We start from the raw sequence: 16965 nt of genomic DNA on the forward strand, positions 1-16965 counted from the left end.
AGTAATGCTGGGGGTGGTGGCTGTAATTAAGGAAATGACACTGGGAGCCCTGACATTAGGCAAAAACTGTCTACACAAAAAGTAACATAAGCAGTCTGCTGCAGTCACAGAAGACTAAAAGTAACACTTTTGCAATAAACTTTGCAAGGGACAGCAAAAAGCCAACATCACATAAAGGAGATGAAACTCGGAGCTACTAATGCAACTGCTATATTAGTTGTCATGACAATTGTGTCTGGGTATGATGCAAGAAGATTTGAGAACACCAGTGCAGTTACATAGAGTATTTGCTCAAACTTCATAGAGACTTTCAGCTTTATAATGCAATATAGAATCATGTTCTTTTCACATGAAGGCAAGTAACAAGAACATATTGATTTGATTTTTACTCCATCCTCAAACACAGTTTGTAAACTAAATGGAGAGTTCATGACTTGACCTATCATCAAGACCTCAATAATTTAAACAGAAATTTAATTTTCTCTGTATACACTTCAAGGATAACAATGAGAATTACTGTGATGTGCATGTTCACAAAAAAAAAAATATCATATTGACAACTATAGATGGGGTGAGAGATGGGGTCATTGAAAACATGAATGAACTTGAACCACAGCCACAAGTCTTCAACAAAATCTGCACCATCATTGGATTTGCACAAATTAACTACTAACTTCCTCAAACATTGTCCGTGAATTTTTCTTACCACACAATAATATGTATTGAAGAATTGAAGGCAGCCAGAAGAGTGAAGAAAAGAAAGCATTTCCTTTCCTGCTCTCCCATAAACAGCTTATAGATAATGTTTTAGTTTCAGTTACCTGTGCATTTCTTGATATTGCTGTTTCTTTTTCCATGTGATCCTAACTTGCATCCAAAGTTCTCCTCCCAAAATTCTGCAAACCAGACATTTCTTCGATTGTTAGCAAGTGTTCGGCTCCGAAAATATCTATCAAATCCTACATTTAAGAGGAGTGAAAGAAACCTTAAAATGATACACCTTAAAAGTAGTCATTCAAAGACAATAACAGATTTTGTATAAACAACAGAACAAGAAAAATCTTGTACAAACTACTATAATAAGCTATTTTATGAGCATAGTATCTAAGGATTAAAAAATAGTAGTCTGTTATTATCCCATATTTGCTGTAGAACAAAATTTTTTTAAATACCTACAGCAGTTAAAGAGTCTCTAAAGCACCAGCTGAATTCTATAATTAAAAAAAAAAATGCAATACAAATAGTTAGGAAAATAATTTAATTTTTGATACACAGATGACCCAAATAAAGGATTGGTCACCAATAAGAAACTATAATCACTACTTAGTCAAAGACTGTGATCCAAATAAATTTCATTTCAAGGCCACCTAGAATCATGAGATACCTCTCTGTTGAACTAGAGGGCTTCCAGGGCACCCAAAATTCTTCTTCTATTTATATGTTTAATGACCTCAGTTGAGACACTAAAGATTCCTGTTTAAACCTGATCAGATTTTGCACCAGCCTTACCTCTCTACCACACATGCTCTTGTTATTAGACAATTATAAGATTGCCTAGTTGCAGATTCAGCATTTCCTCAACAGAGTTATTAAATTATTATTGGATCGGGTCAACTCAAATTACTTAGTTGGAAAGTTTTCCCTGATTTCACTGTAATCAAGGATTAAATGATTTTTTAATTATTTTTTTTAAAAGAGAGTGCTTGAACATTGTCAGAAAATTAGGGGTTTGTGCCATGTGTATTCCTACCATCTATTGATGTTCTTTTGGGCAGAATTGTTACTGCTCCTTCTGCAATCTCCTCCTGCTGCTGAACTGGTGAAATTTTTGACCCCCAGCTATCTGAGCCAATCCAGAGGAAATGTCCAGATTGATTAGCTTTTTTGGCGGCTTCCAGTATTCGCCTGCAAATAAAGAACAAAGGACTAATTAAACAAACTGTGTTTACAAAGAACCTGAGAATATCCAGCATTAATTCTGACTATGCATAAATAACCTCACCTAACCAATCACTAAAAAGTTTTCACCGTCTAAAGCACATTCAACAACAGCTGTAGCAAACTCAAGATATAGTACTGTAGAAGTTAATTTGTTTCATCTTTGCCCATATTTTTCTAGCATTCTGATTGGTTTATTCCTTTTCAGTCACCAAATAACAATCTATTGGAACTGCACTTTTAGCAACTAGGAACAGGACAGATGTCCAGAGAATAAAGGACCAGCATGGTGTATAATTACAACTCAATTTCTTATCACCAGATTTCCAAGAATTTTTACATTGGATTGACTCTAAAACCTCCTGTGTTATTCCATTCTGCACCAGCCAATTGAGCATCTGAAGACAGAACACTTTAACACACAAAAATTAGGAATTAGGCACCTAATATCGTCTTCATTCGCAAACATGATCACTGCTCGAGCATTTGGAGTTTCCAACAAGCGTTTGATGATCTTTTCAAATTCTCCTGGTCTTGGTTCCCGAGGGATTTTGAGTGACTGAGCAATGCAAACACCTCCTGAGAAAAATTGAAAGGAAAAAAAAAAAAAGTAAGTTACATATTAAACATCCACACTGTAGATAATCCATAGTTAACCAGGTAATCAAAGTAAACAAGATGCTAATCTGAGATGGCAATGCAGACAAAATTTACTTTAGTTATGCATTTTGAAATACGCACTGTACAAACTTATAAACTTAATGCTGATTTAAATTAAAATGCTGAGTTCAACTCAGTTACCTGTTAGTTTATTTTTTATTTAAAACTTAAAACATCCTCAGCCAGACCCTCAAGCACCATACTCTGGCTCAGCTGGACTGAGTTCCACAGACCTACCCCACACTAAGAACCCAGCCTTGCGACAGGATTGCATTTAACCATGGAGCCACAATTTGACAGTTACCTTATGTTCATAATGTGTTTTTTCAGTATCATGTACTATCACATACCTCTGCTTTTTCAACAGACAGTATAAGGTTAACGATAAATGCTGTGGTTACAGAATAAAGTAGAGAATTTCAAATGTTCTCTTATGAACAAATACATACAGATCACTTCTAATTGTTACTATGACATTCTTAATTAAGTTGTCTTAATTATTTAAGAGGTTTTGGATTGTCATTGAAAATTTTAAATTACTAATCAGCAAATGAACACAAACTCAGAGATGATATTTATATCACTTCCTGGCAGATGGAGGAAAGTGCTAATTGAAAACTTTACATTTACCTGTCCTGCAGAAATGGACAAATTTCTGCAGAAACTCAGTGAATTCTAATGGTTTTCATACACTGGTGCAGGGGAACTTCTGCTTCCCACTTATGACACTGTTATATACAGGAGAGGAGATGAGGACAGAAATTCCCTGAGACTTTTTCATGAATCACAGAGTCCAGATTGGCACCAAATTCTTATACCATAGATGATCTTTCTGTGATTGTTCATGACTTTTTTATTTTAGTTATTTTTTCTTTAAGAACTGTTGCTTGATTAGCATTGGTACATCTAACTCCCACTAGTATTTGCTCTTGTCTGCTATTATTCCCAAAATAAGATCCCCTTGTGGAAAATCTAATCATTAATAAAACTAGAAAATTAAGAAAATAAGGTAACGTTTATTTCTAACAAAAAGTGACATGTTACTAGATAAAGGCAAAGAAAATGAAAATATTTGCAACTCTGCATCTAAATAGTTCACTGTGCTGAAGGTTGTCTTCAGTGTGAGTAAGAATAACAGTGTATTTCAAAAGAGCTGTTCTATTTTTAATAAATGCTGGTATTTATTTTGTGATGTGTAAGATCATTTGGGGCATATACATGTCTACATATTAAAGGTAATTAGACAACTAAAGTTATGCTGTACATGGGGAGGCTTTACAACTTCCTTGACAGTCTTGTCCTGCCAAAATGTCAACCTTATGTTTTTCCAAAGTGCTTCACAAATTAGGTTGATACACACTGTCAGTGACAGGATTTGAACAAAAACAGAGGTTCAGCCAGACACAGCTTGGGACATACAGCTTCACAAAGAAGTTACAGAGATTTCTTGCATTAGCTTTCTTAAGCTGAATGTATTTAATGATTAAGCAAAACAAACAAAAAAACCCAAAAAAGTATTTATGAAGCTTTTTTTTTTTTTTTTAAGTCAAAGGTAATATTTAGTAAAATGCTGGGGATTCATTATCAGATTTTGCTCTGCTGTTGCAGAATCTTGCCAACCTCAGTAGTTCTCTGCACAGGCAGATATTAAGTTTGAATCAAGTTTAGACATGGCACAAACAAAGCACAGAGTTATCAACTGCCAGTATAAAAATAACAACTTTCAAATGAAATCATCCAGCTTTAATCACAGGCAAACATATCACCTTTTTCAGCTATGCATCAATTTCTTGGGATGTTACATTATTATTTTACAAGATTGAGAGATGGGTAGTACCATATAGATTTATCCTGAATTCTTCTCTACTTTACATGAAAGAAATAATATTTGCAAATCAAAACATCTACCATTTCTAACAAAAAATGTTTGTACATTTTTCTTTACCATCTATAAATAGTATAAAGATATAACATAAACACTTTACTCTTCTCTGTTTTAAAATGGAATATAGTGCCTTTCTCTGGCAATACATTTCTTCACATTTTTATGAACAGCCTGGCTTCCCATGATGGACAGCTAATTTGCCAATAACGACTGATAAGCCTGTATAGCAGGTGACTCTTATATTCACCAGGTAGCCTTGACAATCCAGTAATGAAAAGACAGATGCTGTACTATGAAAAGCTGTCCTGGTTTGGCTGGGACAGAATCACAGCCCAGCCAGGTAGGCAGGCTATTAGCAGTTTCGAGTTAGCCAGGGCAGCTGACCTGACTGAGCTACAGGTGTAGCCCATACCAGAATATCACAGGTGTTATAAAGGGAGAAGGTCTGCTAAGGAGAAAGAGCTCTTGGGTGTTTTTTCCTGCTCCTTCTCTGGTTTCTCCTGAGGTCTATTCTCTGGCTGATTATGACAACTAGACAATCATTTGGCTGAGTATAGCTTTGTATATCTCTGTATTAGTGGTGGTTTCACTAAATCTTTTTTCACTTCTACCCATGGATCTGCTCTCCTTTTTCCCAGTTTTCCTCCCTGGCTGGTGAGCAGTTGTTGGGTGATAGAGTGACTTATAGTTTAGCCCTGGTACAGACTAAATGTTGACAAATCTTTAACAATTTTTCTAAACAGATATTAAGCTATTGTGATAGACACTTTAAAAGTCCTTTATGGCAATCCCTTTCTCAAGTAACAGGGCTGAAATATAAGAGAAATATTTAGCAGATATCCTGTAAATTCAACAAACAGCAATTCACTGTTAAAAAAGAAAAACTGAAAAGTAATGCCAAGCTCTCAACTGTTCCCAAAGTCGTTCAAGCACAAGAAGTAAAAAGGATCCTAAAAAATGACATAAAGGAATATTTTTTATCGCATAAATTTTGAGAGCATTTTTCAACTATTTCTATTCATGCAATGGCCCTTAGGAAAAAAAAAAATGTTCTTTCCCCATAAAACTGAAATACAAATATTACAAATGCATATATATATAATGCACTCTATATAGTCATCTACAATCTGTGTGGAATGGATATTAAGCAATGAGAAACTGCAGTATCTAAAAAAGCTATTTTCAGTCAGAATAGTGTAGAAGAAACACTATTCCATCATTGCAGCAGCAAGTTCAATCATGACTGTACTGTGCATCTTAGCATCTCTACATTGAAGAATGTGTTAAGTCCTACTAGGAACAAAATAAAATGCGCTTCAACCTTGTTGCTACATTTATAATGAATTGTGTAAGCTATCTTCAACACACAAAACACTTTGTGTACACCCTTATCTATATGTTGCATATACAGCTGTTGCTCAAACAAATAAGAGTATCAATTTTCAGCTAATGATGAAATGCTGGATCCACAAGGTACTTACAACATTATGGTGTCTAACCTCTCAGCACCCTGCTGCCTTTGAAATCTACAGCCTGGGCTAAGTGCCCAGACACACACAGAGAGATGACTGTCTAGGAAAAAATTCATAGGACCCAGCAAACTGAACAAGGAATAATTACTCCTCTTAAAAGAGCTAGCAAGAGGTACTAAAAGGACAGGTTTTAAGGCCAGTAGTTAGGATAGTCTTAAGAAATGTGAACAAGAGACATTTCCCCAAATCAAGAAGAAATAGGGTTAGAGGACACATGTCTCGTGCGTGATACCAATGGATTTAGCATTTGCTGCAGAGGTGCCAAAGGGCAGATTGTTCAGACACCTAATTCCCCTGGAGAATTCCCCTGGAGAATTTATGGCTGTGAATCATAAGAACAAATAGTGTCTACAGGTTTCGCTCTGTCAGTATTTCTGACTGATTTGGCATGATGACTGCTTGTCTCTGTTGCTGGTTTCTAACATATTTGTTATATTTCATTGTCTGGTGATGTACCTTAAAAAAAAAATTCGGTCTAAATTCCCCTTGTCTAAAATTATGATTAGTCTAGCACTTGTATGAGGAAATGAGACCTTACTATCTTCTACTGAAAAGGAAACATAGAATCATAGAATGGTTTAGGCTGGAAGGGACCTTCAAGATCATCTAGTTCCAACCCCTCTGGCATGGGCAGGGACACCATCCGCTAGATCAGGTTGCTCAAAGCCCCATCCAACCTGGCCTTGAACATGTTGTGTTCAAACCCAAACAATTAAAGGGACTTATGAACAACCTTCAGAGAGGGCTATAGTAAAAGCTGTTATTGAGACCAAAGAGGGAATCAGACAGACAGACTCGTTTCAGGTAGCTCAACTAGGAACAGGTACTGCTAATTATACCCACTCCTCTTGTACCCATTCCCTAATTCATATATGACACAGGAGATGAAATTAAGGATTTGCATCTGTCACACATTTTAAAGACATTGATGACACTGATGGAAAGTAGTTCTTCAACTACTTTGGAAGAAAAAAAAAAAGTCTTAGCACCAAACTGTGCTAAGCCTCTTTTATCTATTCTCAGATCTGAAAAACTAAGGGTGAACTCGGTCATCCCAGGGCTTGATTTGAGGAATAAAAGAGTTAATATGAACTGCACTGTGTTGGTGATAAGTATCCATTTGTCTTGTGTCTAACAGCTATCAAGTTGATATTCAGCTCCTGGGGCCAGGGGATGATGAAGAGAAGGAGAGCAGAGGTGGGAGCTGGAAATCAGGCTCAGGGCAGGAGCTGCCCGATTTATGACCAGGGGCTCAGTCCAGCCACTCTGCACCATGTTTGGCAACTGGTGACTCATGTGCTTTTAAAATGGGGACATAACCAGACCTGATCTACAATAATATGGTTTTGAGTGTTTTTCTTTATTGTGATAAAAATCACATCTTAAACAAATTGTTCCATGCTAGGCTTGGCTTGCTTACAATTGCTCTGTGTAACACAGCTTATGGGAAATATGTTACCACCAAACAAAAAGCTGGTAGATTTCGGAGATATTGTTAGTATGCTGAATCAATGAGCTTTTTCCCTTTCTTTTTGTGCTGTTATAATGATTCTACCAATAAAAAAATAAAACAAAAGAGAAATGTAGTACCTACATGGTTTTAGTTGTTAAACGTATGGTGATTTTATAATGATAAATATTCATTTTGGCTCTCATGGGTTCTGAAGTCACAAGATGGCATGCTAATTGTAAACCATTAAATACTCAAGTGTGTGGAGGTGGATGTCAGAATAAGTGATGTTGAATGTGTTTTTGGAAAATAGCAAGCAGACTTGGTAGAAAACTTGCACTAACAAATGAATTTCCTGAAGCAAAGTCTGAAAGATTAAGCTAAATGGAAATACAACAGCCATATTCTCTTCTACCCCAGCTAGGATCCAGCACTACATTATGGACCAACTAAGTAGGATACACAAGAAAGGACACCGTCTTTGTATCAAAAAAGCTGAAGCCAGTTTTCTGTTCCCAGTGTGTTCAATGTTGGGACAGCAACCATACTACTCGGAACCAGTTTACCCACTCAACTATTTTATCTCTCCATGTATATAACTAACCTTATCATTTTAAAAGGGGAAGGGATCAAGCTATGTGCTTACCTCGACAAGCTATCTTTTACCGTAAGGAGGCATACCTCACCTGACTCAGTATACATCACTGCAAGACAATTATTTCACAGCAGCTCATCACAAATCACGTTGTTCCTGAAAAAGCTCAAGACACGTAGCCAGAGCACACCTGGGACCCAGTCCTACCTGGCAGGGCTTTCTCAGTTACTTTCAAGTATACACTTTCTTTTTTTAAGATTAATTAGATGTGACTGGTGAGCAGGCCAAGAAAATTTTAATGCAAGCCTGTGGAAAGTTTCCAAAAGACGTTACAGAAATATGTGAAGGCAGAGAAGTTCTTATTCCAAGCAGGGGAACAGATGTCAGAGACTCAGAAGAAGCCTCAGTAAGAAACTCTCCTGCAAGGCTCACCGGGTGCTGTGACGGGCAGACACAGCCTCTGTCTGACAGGAGGCTGCACACTTCTGACAGTATCACATGATGCAAGAGAACACGAGGGAAAACAGACAATTGCATTTCCCCTCCTCTTCCAGTCCTTCCCCTGGTTATGCTGGAAGTCTAGAAAATCTAAACCTGGTTATATTGAACATCTGTTCCAATTCTCGGGAACCTAGTTCAGCTTGAAGTTTTTGGAGATACTGAAAACAACGAGATGCTCCACACTCAAGTTCTGTTGACAAAAATCAGGATAGCCTTGTGACTTACTGAATCCATCAAGACATTATTTTTAAGCAGACAGTTCATTATTTGATAAATTTGGATGATAAGAAATCTGAATCTTGCTGCCCTTAATAATTTTCTAGAGTATGAGTCAACAGGGAGTGACACCGAGGAAGACACAATTACAAGTTGAAGATAAAATTTCTCAAGCAATAATTCTTCAAACTGTAAATGTCTCCTTAAATGTAAATGTCTCCTATAGCTGGGAGGTCTGAATGCAGCCGTACATTCTTTCCAGAGGTACCTTCGCTTAACTACCCCATGAAACTGTATGGTCACCAGTGTGGCTATATGGACTTCAGGGTAGCTTTTAGCTTTATAAATAAGAACCTGAGCCTTCTGCAGGCTCTGTTCTCCCACTGAAATCCGTCCCATGGCATCCTCACTGATATTGATGTCCAAATCTATTTAAATAATATCTCCTTCTAGTACTGCTCTTTTGTTGCAATCACCAACCAACTGCAGTATGGAAATATCCTAAACTCATGGCTTTTCATTTACTCAACAGCTCACGAAATACCTCAGCAAAAAATTCACATACTTACTCTTGCAAAGACAGTTCTTCAGCCAATTGTGGCAATACTTTTTTGATATAAGGTAATAGAAAGAAAATAATTTTTAAAATTAAATAAATTAAATAATACTTCACTCTGAATGGACAAAAGCGGCACTTAGTATCCAATACACTAAAGCATGATGGAGAATGAGAGATTTCATTATAATCTTTTAACAGACAAAAACATTCTTAATTTTGAGCCTATTTTGTGTCATTTCTCCTTTATTTAAGTGAAAATACATTTTCTCTAAATCATTGAATATTTATGACAAAGGTGCTTTTATTGCACAAATGGGTTGATGATGCTTTTTCACTAACATATCAACTACAGTCACGAGCTTTTCTACTCAAAACTAACAATCTTTAAGGGAGTAAAGTCTCTAGTTTATTTTAGTGTTTTAGAAAAGGCCTTTTAGCAATGTTTTTTGTTAGGTCTTACTTTTATTCATTCTTTTGAAAAAAAAAAAAAATTAGAAGGCATTTGGTAAAACAATGAAAGAACACAAAATATTCTGATAAATACAATTCACCCATTCCTTTTAAATGTGTTTTTTATATTCCTATAAGTATTCACAGGCATCCAGCTATGCATATTTCACAAACACATGCACTCACACAGATACTTACATCACAGGCAAAACAGATGTTAATTCTAAAATAGAAAAGGAAGAAAGAAAAATAAATAGCTCTGGCTCCATATGAGACCACTGGCTATTGGCTTCAGTCATCAGTGTCTGTCTCTTAAGGTGACATGAAGCAAGAAAGATCTGTTATCTTATACTTCCATTTTGAACAGTAAAAAATGATTTTTTTTTTTTTTTTTTTTTCCCCCAGAACAAACAGTTCCAAATGTACCACTACAGCTTCCATTAACACCAGCATCTCAATGAAAATAACTCCAAGGGGTATTCTCACTATCACCAAAACTACAGATATTTTTTTTCCGGAGGTTTGAAAAACAACACCACAAACAGCACATTTTTCATCCTTTGACTTTTTAGTGCTATTTGTGTAAATGAAAGCCAGCTTTCACAGCCTTGAAAGTGAGAGGCTAAAAGAAAAATTCATCTATAGTAGAGTTGTTTATGAACAGGTAAAAATCACACACCCAAAAAAAAAAAAAACCTGAAAAGAATTTTCCTCTCCACGGTGAATCACTGTATAACTAGTTCATAAAGTACATGGGATGCCCAGTCAAACTTCAAAATCTGTGGCCAAAAGAATGTAATTGAAATCAGTCTCCGTGTACATTTACTGGTCAGGTGTTGCAATGCTTTCACAGCTATGTCTTTTTTTATCATCACAGTGGATATGAATATCTCTCCCTGGAGAAATATGATTCTTCCTACTTGCAGATTTAGAACTTGCAGAGGCATAATATGGAAAACCTGCTCTACTGGGGGCTGATGGGGTCCATCTGTCAGAGAAGGGGAAGAGCATCTTCAGTCATAGGCTTGTCAAACTGGTTAAGAAGGCTTTAAATAAAGTTGCCAGAGGAGGGGAACCTCAATCTATCCCGCTCCCACCAGTCTGATGCCCGTGCTAGTAATACATGCCCAGAGCCTGAAGAGGGATCACAGGTCAGCAGGATTGCTCCTGAAGAGCAGCACAAAGGAATTCAAGCCACACCAGCCAGTAAGTCGGCTTCATCGGGGGCCCAACTTAAATGCCTCTGTGCAAATGCATGTAGCATGGGGAATAAACAAGAAGAGTCAGAGACATGCACATGCGTGCAGGGCTGTGACCTTACTGGCATCATGGAGACCTGGTGGGGATGACTCCTCTGACTGGAGTGTTGAAATGGAAAGATCCAGGCCTTTCAGGAAGGACAAGCAGGGGAGGCGAGGAGGGGGCATTTCTCACTATGTCAGTGACCAGCTGGAGTGCATGGAGCACTGCCTGAGGATGGATGAGGAGCAGAGTGAGAGCTTATGGGTCAGGAATAAAGGGAGGGCAGGGACAGCTACTGCAGTCCACCTGACCAGGAAAACCAAGCTGATGAAGCCCTCTACAGACAGATAGAAGCAGTCTCAGGTTCACAAACTCCCCCCCACCCCGCCCCCAACAGCCCCCATCATGGCGGAACTTCAAGGACCCGGATATCTGTTGGAAGGCCAACACAGCAGGGCACAAGCAATCTAAGAGGTTCCTGGAATGCATTGATTATAACTTACTTCTCCAAGTGGTAGATCAGGAAAACTTAGATTATGGAAAGAAATTTCATAAATGCCTAAATTCTAAAAGATTTTCAATTTGTGTTTTTAAAGTAACATCAGTTCTGATTTATAATAGTGTGAACTTAAACCCTGGCATGTGGTTACCTAACATGTTTTTCTGTGAAAGTAAATTTGCTTGAATATGGCCCTTATTCTTTCCTCCATTTCTCTAAAATTCTCAGTGCCATTGGGCCTCAGTAGCAGTAAAGATTTGGATTTGATATTTTAGGCAGTTTAGATGCAAATGGCTGCTTCAAAAAATTTTAGAGGTGGGTCAGGCATAAAAATAGCCAGCTCACCTCCAAGTATTGTCAACGAACAGTCCCCATGAGTGTATTCAGCACCATGAAGATGACACAGGAGCTTATAGCATTCCTCGTAACTATGTTTAGGCAGGAAAAGAAACCACACCACAAAAAGTGCTGGATTTTGTAAAAACCTTTATTTCTAAAAAAAATAACGTTTTCTCTTTTAGGATAATTTGTTAAAAAGATGGTTTCACATCTTTTTATTCCACTCGCTGCTCTATTTATTTTAAATATTTTTTTCAGTGATATAAAAGACTGTTTTCAGTTAAGTTGTCCTGGATTGCCTGATTCTAATGGTAGACTGGTATCCTATTTTTCCTTTGTATGCTTCTTACTGCTATCAAAGTGTTCAGACATTGCCTTCACCTCCTTTGCACTTAAATACTGGTCACAGGCAGAGGAACCTGACTTTTAGGCCTTCTAAGAAAAATAGCAGCAATTATTAATGTTCTCATTCGGCAACTTTTTGGTCTGCTTTTATAGGCAAAGACATTCTTCTTCCTTGTAGTCATAAAATAGTCACAGATTTCTTGTATTCACTGGAATTAAAAAATATATATATCCCTTCTGCTTTTTGCTATCTTCCAGAATGTTTGTGGCAAAAGCAATTATTTCCTTCTTTCTTTATGTATTCCTTTAACCAAATAGTCTAGTATCAGGAAATTATTCTTAAAATTAGGCATATGTTATTTAGCTTATATCTCTAGTCATCAAATACTTATTTTCTCAGAATTTGAACTATCAAAATAGTTTGCATGTAAAGACTTACTTAACTTTAATGAAAATGAGTCTGAGTTTGATTCCTGATGTTTGAGCTTGAATGCGATGTTCAAAAAATAGGCTCAAATATGAAGTAAAACAAAATAACTGTCAGCTAAGTTTTGCCTAAACCTGGGAAAAGAGAATTCTGTGGTTTTCTCTACATGAAATTATAAGCCCAAATTTATTATGAAAATCGAGAAGGGATCATTTCTGACAGGGAATCTTGCAGGTAAATCTAGTCCCCAGAACTAGAGACCAATGAGACCAAAAAAAGTTAAACAATTGAGAAGTATTTTATTTTCACTACTACAGAAAATTTCAGTATTTGTTTTAATTTTTTCATATCAGAAATTCCAATGATATGGAAATATAATTCCTGAGTAGTTCCATGTGGAGTGACTCAAAAAATGTTACCCTGTAATGTCTGAAACCAACTAATTTCCATCTGAGCTAAAATGCGTATAGCTAAAAAAATAAACATTTTGAGGTATGAAGAGTTTGCCGCACTCCTGTAGAAGTTTCTCCAATGATTTATAATCCTCATTACTGGAAAAAAAAAAATGTTCCTTTTCATCAGTTTAATGTTTCTAGCTACAGTTTACAACATTTTGGTCTGGTTACACCCTTTTCATCAGTACTGGAGATCCATCTCCCTCATTCTTTCAAACACAACTTATACATTAATCTGTGTTTAAGTTATAAGTTAAGTAACCTTCTCTTATACAAATTAGGAATGCTGAGTTTATTTCATCAGGTATCTAAACTGCAAGTTACATTTGCAAAATTCAGATATCTATTTTGATGTTAGTACCTAACTCTATTTATCGACTTTAAGGTACTTCAAGAGCTGAACACTTTGGAAAGAACAAAATTAGGATCTAAAAATACTAATGAACTTTGTCTTCTGACTTCTTACCATTGAGGGTTATAAAATATGAAGAGAATAAAGCCAAGTCCTGTATATTGCTTTAGGTCTCTATGTTTCTTTACACCAGTTGAAGATATAGTGATATTAAGTATCAGCAATACTTCTTTTATAACACAGCAGTAAAATAAAGGAATGAGTGAGTTAATAAGTCACTCCATAACCTTCCACATAAATAATCCTACAGAAGCCTACCTTAATTTTAAAAATGTAACTGAATTAAAGTTGGCTACACAGCTACTGTATCTTTAAAAAAGTCTGCGGCACTCTGTTGCGAAATTTGGATCAGAGAAGAAAGACAGAGAGAAGCCTGCTGTCTCTGTGTTTAATACCAAGTGGTAGAAGATCTCTTGAGAAGAAATTCAGGAGTGAGTGGATCTGTTAACTAGTCTTTTCCTGAAGCATGTTGGGATGAAGCATTAGCTTAATTCATAAAACCCTAGAGGAAAAAAGGCATCAGGTCAAAAGTGACTAACCAGGAGACATGCTTAGAAGGCTGCAATGGGCCTGAGAACTTAGAGCTGAAGGAAGAGTCAGGAAAGTGTTCAGAAGACCTATGCATGCAACAGAAGAGAGCTTGTAAATTGTACAGGCATTAGTCTGCTCTAAGGCATATAACAACAATGCAGAAATTATGGGACAAGAGTAAAAACAGAAATGGTTTTAATTCTGGAGTATAATAAATGCTGAAAAGGTACTACATGTTCTTGGATGAAAGGTACCACATATGTACATAGCAAATAAATTGCAGAAATACAGCAATGTTTACTTTTACTAAGTGTCTAATTATTCACATCTGCCTTTTGTTGGAGGCCACAAATACCAGATTAATCTTCTGAATTAATGTTATCTTGTAAACGATACAGAAAGGATATACATCTGCTATGTATTCTCAGTCCTTATTCAGGAAAGAATAAAGTCCTTATTCAAAAAGAATACAGGTAGCAAGTCTATAAGTTGAATCACTGAAAAATTCTTAGATTCAGACTACGGATTCTAGACAGGAGATCTCATAACTGATCTGATTCCGGCCTATTCCCACTGTTTCTAAAATAATGGGAATGCACTGCCTTGCGTTGTTGGGAAATGATCGGCAAGTGGGATCAAAGCCTGCTTTTACGTAGTCTGTCAATAGTTCTAGTAGGACAGGATTTAACCCTGCCTATCCTTGTTTCAGATGGTGGAAACACGACTTCATTCTCACTAGCATGCTGAAAGGAACAAAGGCTCTACCTAACATCAAAGAAAGAGAAACATGGGAAGAAAGCTGTTACCCATGCAGAAAGAAACAGAAGAACCTGCTCTTCCTGTCAAGGCACACAGCTAACGTAAAATCCTCTGTAAAGAATGGCAGCTAACAGGAAGAAGAACTTTTGTTCTACTAGGCCAAACTTCTAAAGGCTCAGCCGGAATATATGGATCTCAATCAACCTCAACCAAGCTGTTCAGTGACATCAGATGAATGAATGCAACTGTGTTCAGAATTAAATATGCTGAGAGTACACTGCAATAAAACGGAAATCTGGACGCTTTTACTGAAGTAGCTATGAAATGCTAGTAGGATGAAAAGTGAAGTCCGTAAGTCAGAGAGGGCTTAGGTCACAGGAAACAGATCAAACACTGGGAAGATGGTTGGACCACAGTTCAATCCTTAGCACAGAGCTGTACCTTTCTTTGTTCTACCAGAGGCAAAATCTCACAAGTGCCCTTCAGGCTTTGTTTCTGCCTAGATTTTAATGTTTAAGAATAGAAGAATCCAGACCCAGCTCCTTCCAGGCAAATAATTACTGTGTTACAGGAAGCCACCATTAGCTGTAAAAGAAATGAAGGGAAATGCTTGCTTTGTGAGACATTATGTATTGAAGGTGACTAGTAACTGACAAAAGATGTCTGGAGCTCCTTCTAATAAAATACTTGATAGATCCACCATATTTTGTAGAAAATGATGTAAAAAAAAAAACCAATTACACAAAATACCCTATAATGACTACATACAAAATTACTTTTGCTGAACATTGCACAGTAGTGGACACCATTATGCTGTTAATACAAGCTTAAATAAAAGCCTATTTTAATATGCATCCAGTCCCCACATAGAACTTCGATCAATAAACTATCTCATCAAGGGCCTGAAGGATTTTTCTATGTCCATGCTACTTATCTGATCACATGGTTTCAATAATTTGATACAATTTTTCTATCACATATAACATTTTTAAGCATCCTTCATTATGCTTCTCTTTTTCTCAAAAGCTATCAAAAATTATACCAGACAAAAATCTATTATCCATGGACCACTTACATCTCACTCATTATAAAAGAATAATGCAGAAAGACATGTTTTCAAAATTAATTAATTTTTAAATGTATTGCCCATCAGATCTGTCAAAAGATGTAACAGAGGGAAAATGAAGATACTTCAATTTACTCTGAGTTATAGCTTGAATAAAGACATATGATTAGCTCCATGGACTCATGAGAAAGAAACTCCACCCTGCAGTAACAAAAAAAAAATCCATCCTATATTGCTTGTTGAAAGTAGCAAGTAAGGATATAACATGAAGATAACACAGAAGACAAATGGAAGATAACAACACAAGTAAGGAACGAAGAGCTGTACTGCAATCATTCATTGTTCAGTGTAATGCACAAATAATAGTGCTGATCCTAAAACAAAATCTTCCGCAAATGCCTAGTGCTAAAATAATAATATACCTTTGTTCACAATGTTTTATGATTAGTCACTGTCAAGTTTTGAAGTGGAAAAAATATGCAGCAGGAATGAATCCTTTATTCTACAGACTTCCAAAAAACTTTCTCGGTTTGTTTATTTAAGAACTTTCATCAGTGAAATACATATACTTCTGCCAAGAGAAAGAGTAGAGGAATAAGTATAGGTCTTCCAAACCTTCATAATTAAGCTACCTAGAGAGTTTGCACTGAAATATTCAAGTCAAACACGTGTTTTCAAATCCCAAAGAGCTTAATAAAAGTTAATAGAAATTTGAATATTGAAATTTTTAGTTTTTCAAATTTTGAATTCTTATAGCAGCCAAAATACTGCAACTTCAAGACTTTTTTTCTGCACATGAAAAAGATCACAATCAGCTAAAGATGTACAAAGTTCCACTGAATTTAGTATTTGAAAATGGAGTTTTATTAAGAATGACTTTGCCACCATTTAGAACACTTCCAGTGATGGTAAGATGGAAAATCAGAAGGAAATAATTTTGAATAGTAAAAAACAAATGTTGGCCCTGAAAACCACAAACAACGTCTGCCCTCTTTTTTCTTGTGTTTGTTTTCTGTACAGATGGACTGACTTATTTTAGAACACGGGGTAGTCAAAAAATGAAAATAAAAGGAATACGGGAGGAAAAAAAAAGAGACAAACTGG

General features: G+C 36.4%; 1 protein-coding gene across 1 annotated transcript in view; it reads right to left on the reverse strand.

Moving 5' to 3' along the window:
• Window positions 1-16965, reverse strand: part of GRM8 (glutamate metabotropic receptor 8) — a 346630-nt gene that overhangs the window by 193468 nt on the left and 136197 nt on the right. Inside the window, exons 3-5 of the mRNA XM_086473515.1 lie at window positions 2382-2517; window positions 1751-1905; window positions 822-959 (exon numbers count right to left, since the gene is read on the reverse strand). Coding sequence (XP_086329641.1) covers window positions 822-959; window positions 1751-1905; window positions 2382-2517 — 429 coding nt within the window. The remainder of the gene's footprint in view (window positions 1-821; window positions 960-1750; window positions 1906-2381; window positions 2518-16965) is intronic.

Source organism: Leptosomus discolor, chromosome 1, assembly GCF_034619465.1.
Source record: "Leptosomus discolor isolate bLepDis1 chromosome 1, bLepDis1.hap2, whole genome shotgun sequence".
Classification (NCBI taxonomy): domain Eukaryota; kingdom Metazoa; phylum Chordata; class Aves; order Leptosomiformes; family Leptosomidae; genus Leptosomus; species Leptosomus discolor.